The following is a 9,191-nucleotide window of genomic DNA, read 5'->3' on the forward strand; positions in this document are numbered from 1 at the left end:
ACTCCCCCCAGACACAGCCTCTTATCACATCCCCCCTCACTCCCCCAGACCACAGCCTCTTATCACATCCCCCCCCACTCCCCCAGGCACAGCCTCTTATCACATCCCCCCTCCCTCACTCCCCCAGACACAGCCTCTTATCCCCCCCCCCCCACTCCCCCAGACACAGCCTCTTATCACATCCCCCCTCCCACTCCCCCTGACACAGCCTCTTATCCCCCCCCCTCACTCCCCCAGACACAGCCTCTTATCACATCCCCCCCCCCTCACTCCCCCTGGCACAGCCTCTTATCCCCCCCCCTCACTCCCCCAGACACAGCCTCTTATCACATCTCACTCCCCCTGGCACAGCCTCTTATTCCCCCCCCCTCACTCCCCCAGACACAGCCTCTTATCACATCCCCCCCCTCACTCCCCCTGGCACAGCCTCTTATCACATCCCCCCTCCCACTCCCCCTGACACAGCCTCTTATCCCCCCCCTCACTCCCCCAGACACAGCCTCTTATCACACCCCCCCCCCTCACTCCCCCTGGCACAGCCTCTTATCCCCCCCCCCCACTCCCCCAGACACAGCCTCTTATCACATCCCCCCTCCCACTCCCCCTGACACAGCCTCTTATCATATCTATCATCTCATGCCCCCTCCCCCTGTTCAGCATCTATCCAATTCTCCCTCCATGGATGCGGCGTCTATCCGTTCTGTTACCAGTCCAACCTGTTGTCACTGACTTGCGTCTCTCTCTGTCTCTAGGATCTGCTGGTCTTAGAAGAGCAGGAGGTAAGTGACATGAAGCGGTGTCTGCTGATCTATGTGGTGGCACAGGAAATGATGCTCTGCAGGGCCATCGTTCTGGCAGCGGCACCTGGGTGTTATCAGCGCCTCTAGTGGCCAGAGTCCTGCTCAGCAGGATTGTGAATCCCTAGAAACATTGCGCTAAATTTTCTCTCTGCTTCTTTTTCTTTAGGGTTCTGTGAATTTTAAGTTTGGAGTTCTTTATGCCAAAGACGGTCAATTAACAGACGACGAAATGTTCAGTAACGGTAAGAACCTGACGCTCCTTATTAGAGGGGCTTCAGGGACATGGGTGGTAATAAATGTAGGGGGAGTGTGGGAATGCTCTGGGGACCAGGGGGGTAATTTTGTGGGTGGGGGTGCTCTGGGGACCGGAGGGGGGTAATAATGTGGGTGGGAAAGCTCTGGGGACCAGAGGGGCGTAATAATGTGGTTGGGAAAGCTCTGGAGACCGGAGGGGGGTAATAATGTGGGTGGGAAAGCTCTGGGGACCAGAGGGGCGTAATAATGTGGTTGGGAAAGCTCTGGAGACCGGAGGGGGGTAATAATGTGGTTGGGAAAGCTCTGGAGACCGGAGGGGGGTAATAATGTGGTTGGGAAACCTCTGGGGACCGGAGGGGGGTAATAATGTGGTTGGGAAACCTCGGGGGACCTGAGGGGGTAATAATGTGGTTGGGAAACCTCGGGGGACCTGAGGGGGTAATAATGTGGTTGGGAAACCTCTGGGGACCGGAGGGGGGTAATAATGTGGTTGGGAAAGCTCTGGAGACCGGAGGGGATAATAATGTGGGTGGGAAACCTCTGGAGACCTGAGGGGGGTAATAATGTGGTTGGGAAAGCTCTGGAGACCGGAGGGGGGTAATAATGTGGTTGGGAAAGCTCTGGAGACCGGAGGGGGGTAATGATGTGGGTGGGAAAGCTCTGGAGACCGGAGGGGGGTAATAATGTGGTTGGGAAACCTCTGGGGACCTGAGGGGGGTAATAATGTGGTTGGGAAAGCTCTGGAGACGGAGGGGATAATAATGTGGGTAGTGGTATGAAGGATAATTGTGAGCAGGACTAGGCCCTCACTAGTTATGGTGGTATGAAGGATAAGTGTGAGCAGGACGAGGCCCTCACTAGTTATGGTGGTATGAAGGATAAGTGTGAGCAGGACGAGGCCCTCACTAGTTATGGTGGTATGAAGGATAAGTGTGAGTGTGAGCAGGACTGGGCCCTCACTAGTTATGGTGGTTTGAAGGATAAGTGTGAGTGTGAGCAGGAGGAGGCCCTCACTAGTTATGGTGGTATGAAGGATAAGTGTGAGTGTGAGCAGGAGGAGGCCCTCACTAGTTATGGTGGTATGAAGGATAAGTGTGAGTGTGAGCAGGAGGAGGCCCTCACTAGTTATGGTAGTATGAAGGATAAGTGTGAGTGTGAGCAGGACGAGGCCCTCACTAGTTATGGTAGTATGAAGGATAAGTGTGAGTGTGAGCAGGAGGAGGCCCTCACTAGTTATGGTAATATGAAGGATAAGTGTGAGTGTGAGCAGGAGGAGGCCCTCACTAGTTATGGTGGTATGAAGGATAAGGGTGAGTGTGAGCAGGACGAGGCCCTCACTAGTTATGGTGGTATGAAGGATAAGTGTGAGCAGGACGAGGCCCTCACTAGTTATGGTGGTATGAAGGATAAGTGTGAGCAGGACGAGGCCCTCACTAGTTATGGTGGTATGAAGGATAAGTGTGAGTGTGAGAAGGACTGGGCCCTCACTAGTTATGGTAGTATGAAGGATAAGTGTGAGTGTGAGCAGGACTGGGCCCTCACTAGTTATGGTGGTATGAAGGATAAGTGTGAGTGTGAGCAGGACTGGGCCCTCACTAGTTATGGTGGTTTGAAGGATAAGTGTGAGTGTGAGCAGGAGGAGGCCCTCATTAGTTATGGTGGTATGAAGGATAAGTGTGAGTGTGAGCAGGACTGGGCCCTCACTAGTTATGGTGGTATGAAGGATAAGTGTGAGCAGGAGGAGGCCCTCACTAGTTATGGTAGTATGAAGGATAAGTGTGAGTGTGAGCAGGACGAGGCCCTCACTAGTTATGGTGGTATGAAGGATAAGGGTGAGTGTGAGCAGGACGAGGCCCTCACTAGTTATGGTGGTATGAAGGATAAGTGTGAGTGTGAGCAGGACTGGGCCCTCACTAGTTATGGTGGTATGAAGGATAAGTGTGAGCAGGACGAGGCCCTCACTAGTTATGGTGGTATGAAGGATAAGTGTGAGCAGGACGAGGCCCTCACTAATTATGGTGTTATGAAGGATAATTGTGAGCAGGACTAGGCCCTCACTAGTTATGGTGGTATGAAGGACAGGACTGGGCTCTCACTAGTTATGGTGGTATGAAGGACAGGACTGGGCCCTCACTAGTTATGGTGGTATGAAGGATAAGTGTGAGCAGGACGAGGCCCTCACTAGTTATGGTGGTATGAAGGATAAGGGTGAGTGTGAGCAGGACGAGGCCCTCACTAGTTATGGTGGTATGAAGGATAAGTGTGAGTGTGAGCAGGACTGGGCCCTCACTAGTTATGGTGGTATGAAGGATAAGTGTGAGTGTGAGCAGGACTGGGCCCTCACTAGTTATGGTAGTATGAAGGATAAGTGTGAGCAGGACTAGGCCCTCACTAGTTATGGTGGTATGAAGGATAAGTGTGAGCAGGACGAGGCCCTCAATAGTTATGGTGGTATGAAGGATAAGTGTGAGTGTGAGCAGGACTGGGCCCTCACTAGTTATGGTAGTATGAAGGATAAGTGTGAGTGTGAGCAGGACGAGGCCCTCATTAGTTATGGTGGTATGAAGGACAGGACTGGGCCCTCACTAGTTATGGTGGTATGAAGGATAAGTGTGAGCAGGAGGAGGCCCTCAATAGTTATGGTAGTATGAAGGATAAGTGTGAGCAGGACGAGGCCCTCACTAGTTATGGTGGTATGAAGGATAAGTGTGAGCAGGACGAGGCCCTCACTAGTTATGGTGGTATGAAGGATAAGTGTGAGTGTGAGCAGGACTGGGCCCTCACTAGTTATGGTGGTATGAAGGATAAGTGTGAGTGTGAGCAGGACTGGGCCCTCACTAGTTATGGTGGTATGAAGGATAAGGGTGAGTGTGAGCAGGACTGGGCCCTCACTAGTTATGGTGGTATGAAGGATAAGGGTGAGTGTGAGCAGGACTGGGCCCTCACTAGTTATGGTGGTATGAAGGATAAGTGTGAGTGTGAGCAGGACTGGGCCCTCACTAGTTATGGTGGTATGAAGGATAAGTGTGAGTGTGAGCAGGACTGGGCCCTCACTAGTTATGGTGGTATGAAGGATAAGGGTGAGTGTGATCAGGAGGAGGCCCTCACTAGTTATGGTGGTATGAAGGATAAGGGTGAGTGTGAGCAGGAGGAGGCCCTCACTAGTTATGGTGGTATGAAGGATAAGGGTGAGTGTGAGCAGGAGGAGGCCCTCACTAGTTATGGTAGTATGAAGGATAAGGGTGAGTGTGAGCAGGAGGAGGCCCTCACTAGTTATGGTAGTATGAAGGATAAGGGTGAGTGTGAGCAGGAGGAGGCCCTCACTAGTTATGGTGGTATGAAGGATAAGGGTGAGTGTGAGCAGGAGGAGGCCCTCACTAGTTATGGTAGTATGAAGGATAAGGGTGAGTGTGAGCAGGAGGAGGCCCTCACTAGTTATGGTGGTATGAAGGATAAGGGTGAGTGTGAGCAGGAGGAGGCCCTCACTAGTTATGGTAGTATGAAGGATAAGGGTGAGTGTGAGCAGGAGGAGGCCCTCACTAGTTATGGTGGTATGAAGGATAAGGGTGAGTGTGAGCAGGAGGAGGCCCTCACTAGTTATGGTGGTATGAAGGATAAGGGTGAGTGTGAGCAGGAGGAGGCCCTCACTAGTTATGGTGGTATGAAGGATAAGGGTGAGTGTGAGCAGGAGGAGGCCCTCACTAGTTATGGTAGTATGAAGGATAAGGGTGAGTGTGAGCAGGAGGAGGCCCTCACTAGTTATGGTGGTATGAAGGATAAGGTGAGTGTGAGCAGGAGGAGGCCCTCACTAGTTATGGTAGTATGAAGGATAAGGGTGAGTGTGAGCAGGAGGAGGCCCTCACTAGTTATGGTGGTATGAAGGATAAGGGTGAGTGTGAGCAGGAGGAGGCCCTCACTAGTTATGGTAGTATGAAGGATAAGGGTGAGTGTGAGCAGGAGGAGGCCCTCACTAGTTATGGTGGTATGAAGGATAAGGGTGAGTGTGAGCAGGAGGAGGCCCTCACTAGTTATGGTGGTATGAAGGACAGGACGAGGCCCCACAGCAGCGCTCTTCTCCACATACACTGGACCTCTGCTTTTGTCATAGAGGCCGGAAGTGAAGGTTTCCAGAAAATGCTGAACCTACTTGGAGACACCATCACGTTAAAGAGCTGGATTGGCTACAGGGGAGGCTTAGACACCAAAAGTAAGTGCCCCCTCACTCTACTACCATTGGCTGACAAGGTTTGGGGTTAGTTCTCCATACATGTGACAAAAAATTGCCTGAACACTCGCGGTGTAATGGAGGTTCTGACAGATGGGTAACACGTATGGAGGTCTCCACGCCCACCGACAGCTGCCCAATGTGTACGGACATCAAGATTAAAACATCAGAATTCCTGATTAAGTCGGCAATCACCCCCCAAACTCTAAGTGAACTGTTCCCCTAAACCTTACATTGCCGGGGGACCAAAATATTCAACTTTCTCCATTTTGTTTGCAGATGACACAACCGGAACGCATTCAGTGTATACAGTTTACCAGGGGCACGAGATCATGTTCCATGTGTCCACGATGCTGCCGTACTCCAGGGACAACAAACAGCAGGTACGCCCCCCTAATGCCACCTATATACTCTAATCACATCCAGAGCTGTAATCAAAAACCTTATACTCTAATCACATCCAGAGCTGTAATCAAAAACCTTATACTACAATCACATCCAGAGCTGTAATCAGAAACCTTATACTACAATCACATCCAGAGCTGTAATCAGAAACCTTATACTACAATCACACCCAGAGCTGTAATCGGAATCCTTATACTATAGTCACATCCAGAGCTGTAATCAGAATCCTTATACTGCAATCACATCCAGAGCTGTCATCAGAATCCTTATAGAATCCTTATACTACAATCAGGTGCACATGTAACCAGAGCTGTAGGGGATATCCTTCTGGTGAATAATACATGTTAGGTCCGGTGCACATGTAACCAGAGCTGTAGGGATATCCTTCTGGTGAATATACATGTTAGGTCAGGTGCACATGTAACCAGAGCTGTAGGGGATATCCTTCTGGTGAACATACATGTGAGGTCAGGTGCACATGTAACCAGAGCTGTAGGGGATATCCTTCTGGTGAACATACATGTTAGGTCAGGTGCACATGTAACCAGAGCTGTAGGGGATATCCTTCTGGTGAATATACATGTTAGGTCAGGTGCACATGTAACCAGAGCTGTAGGTGATATCCTTCTGGTGAACATACATGTTAGGTCCGGTGCACATGTAACCAGAGCTGTAGGGGATATCCTTCTGGTGAACATACATGTTAGGTCAGGTGCACATGTAACCAGAGCTGTAGGGGATATCCTTCTGGTGAACATACATGTTAGGTCAGGTGCACATGTAACCAGAGCTGTAGGGGATATCCTTCTGGTGAACATACATGTTAGGTCCGGTGCACATGTAACTAGAGCTGTAGGGGATATCCTTCTGGTGAATATACATGTTAGGTCAGGTGCACATGTAACCAGAGCTGTAGGGGATATCCTTCTGGTGAACATACATGTTAGGTCAGGTGCACATGTAACCAGAGCTGTAGGGGATATCCTTCTGGTGAACATACATGTTAGGTCAGGTGCACATGTAACCAGAGCTGTAGGGGATATCCTTCTGGTGAATATACATGTTAGGTCAGGTGCACATGTAACCAGAGCTGTAGGGGATATCCTTCTGGTGAATATACATGTTAGGTCCGGTGCACATGTAACCAGAGCTGTAGGGGATATCCTTCTGGTGAATATACATGTTAGGTCAGGTGCACATGTAACCAGAGCTGTAGATGATATCCTTCTGGTGAATATACATGTTAGGTCAGGTGCACATGTAACCAGAGCTGTAGGGGATATCCTTCTGGTGAACATACATGTTAGGTCAGGTGCACATGTAACCAGAGCTGTAGGGGATATCTTTCTGGTGAACATACATGTTAGGTCAGGTGCACATGTAACCAGAGCTGTAGGGGATATCTTTCTGGTGAACATACATGTTAGGTCAGTTGCACATGTAACCAGAGCTGTAGATGATATCCTTCTGGTGAACATACATGTTAGGTCAGGTGCACATGTAACAAGAGCTGTAGGGGATATCCTTCTGGTGAACGTACATGTTAGGTCAGGTGCACATGTAACCAGAGCTGTAGATGATATCCTTCTGGTGAACATACATGTTAGGTCAGGTGCACATGTAACAAGAGCTGTAGGGGATATCCTTCTGGTGAACGTACATGTTAGGTCAGGTGCACATGTAACAAGAGCTGTAGGGGATATCCTTCTGGTGAACATACATGTTAGGTCAGGTGCACATGTAACCAGAGCTGTAGGGGATATCCTTCTGGTGAACATACATGTTAGGTCAGGTGCACATGTAACCAGAGCTGTAGGGGATATCCTTCTGGTGAACATACATGTTAGGTCAGGTGCACATGTAACCAGAGCTGTAGGGGATGTCTTTCAGGCTGTATTTAGCAGGTTTAGTATCTTGCGTTTCCTGTGGCTCCTCCCACTGCGCCTGCCACCTCTTCTGTATTATGCTGAGGAATCCAGCAGATGTTCTGGGGTCCTTATATACAGAACTCCTTCTCTTATACATAGATGTTGTGTTTTCCAGGTAGAAAGAAAGCGTCACATTGGGAATGACATCGTGACCATCGTCTTTCAGGAAGGGGAGGAATCGTCTCCATCCTTTAAACCTTCCATGATCCGCTCCCACTTCACACGTATCCTGCTACTGTAGGAAGACGAGGCTCATAAATGGATGTCATGTATTCATCTTCATTACTGGAGTATTCCCACCATACAGTGTCAGGGGTCGGATGATTGGGGGGGGGGGGGGGCGGTCGGGGATCACAGTCCCTTTTCTTTCTGTGTATTTCCTTAATATAAATAAAAGATATTTTTGCCTTAGTGCGATATAACAAGCAGAATGACAGCTACAGGTGAGTGTGGTGACCTGAGGGGGCGCTGCTGCGGTGACTAACGCTGTCACATTGATCAATACATCTTCCTTTAATCCAACAGGTTAAAAATCTTTTCAGAGGAAAGTGTCCCGTTATTCGGGCCTCCTCTGCCATCCCCACCGGTCTTTACCGACCACCAAGAGTTCAGGGATTTTCTTCTAGTAAAATGTGAGTTTACCTGATGTGATGTCCGTAATGTGCGGCCTGCAGCCTCCATGCTGACCACTGTATTTCCTCTCTGGCAGTAATCAATGGGGAAAAAGCAACTTTGGAAACCCCGACTTTTGCTCAGAAAAGGCAGCGTACCCTAGACATGCTGATCCGCTCCTTGTACCAGGATCTGATGCCCGATCTACATAAGGTAATCCTTAGTTTTGTTAATTTCCACGTATCTGTTGTAAAATATTCCATTCTGTGTCGCCAACACTACAATCTGTCACATGGAGAACATGTGCTCGGAGCCTGTCATCCCGCCAAGGCTGCAGATATCAAACCCAGTCATCATTATGGGAGTGTGTGAAGATACGAGCTGTGGATATCAACACGAATAATATCAATCCCAGTCATCATTATAGGAGTGTGCGAAGATACGAGCTGTGGATATCACCACGAATAATATCTATCCCAGTCATCATTATGGGAGTGTGTGAAGATACGAGCTGTGGATATCACCACGAATAATATCAATCCCAGTCATCATTATGGGAGTGTGTGAAGATACGAGCTGTGGATATCACCACGAATAATATCAATCCCAGTCATCATTATGGGAGTGTGCGAAGATACGGGCTGTGGATATCACCACGAATAATATCAATCCCAGTCATCATTATGGGAGTGTGTGAAGATACGGGCTGTGGATATCACCACGAATAATATCAATCCCAGTCATCATTATGGGAGTGTGTGAAGATACGGGCTGTGGATATCACCATGAATAATATCTATCCCAGTCATCATTATGGGAGTGTGCGAAGATACGGGCTGTGGATATCACCACGAATAATATCTATCCCAGTCATCATTATGGGAGTGTGTGAAGATACGGGCTGTGGATATCACCATGAATAATATCTATCCCAGTCATCATTATGGGAGTGTGCGAAGATACGAG

The 9,191-nt window shown here is 49.2% G+C and overlaps 1 protein-coding gene across 1 annotated transcript; it reads left to right on the top strand.

The window, feature by feature from the left end:
* Window positions 1–752: 752 nt before the first annotated feature.
* On the top strand, window positions 753–8,438 carry LOC130329972 (GTPase-activating Rap/Ran-GAP domain-like protein 3; the record flags this gene model as incomplete). The annotated part of the gene is given in 8 exon segments (XM_056553558.1): window positions 753–779; window positions 967–1,042; window positions 5,164–5,262; window positions 5,560–5,663; window positions 7,729–7,837; window positions 8,011–8,056; window positions 8,139–8,245; window positions 8,323–8,438. Coding segments are annotated over 8 exon segments (684 nt in total), but the record flags the coding sequence as incomplete, so codon positions are not given.
* Window positions 8,439–9,191: the final 753 nt, after the last annotated feature.

The sequence above is a fragment of the Hyla sarda genome, unplaced genomic scaffold, assembly GCF_029499605.1.
Source record: "Hyla sarda isolate aHylSar1 unplaced genomic scaffold, aHylSar1.hap1 scaffold_3277, whole genome shotgun sequence".
Classification (NCBI taxonomy): Eukaryota; Metazoa; Chordata; class Amphibia; order Anura; family Hylidae; genus Hyla; species Hyla sarda.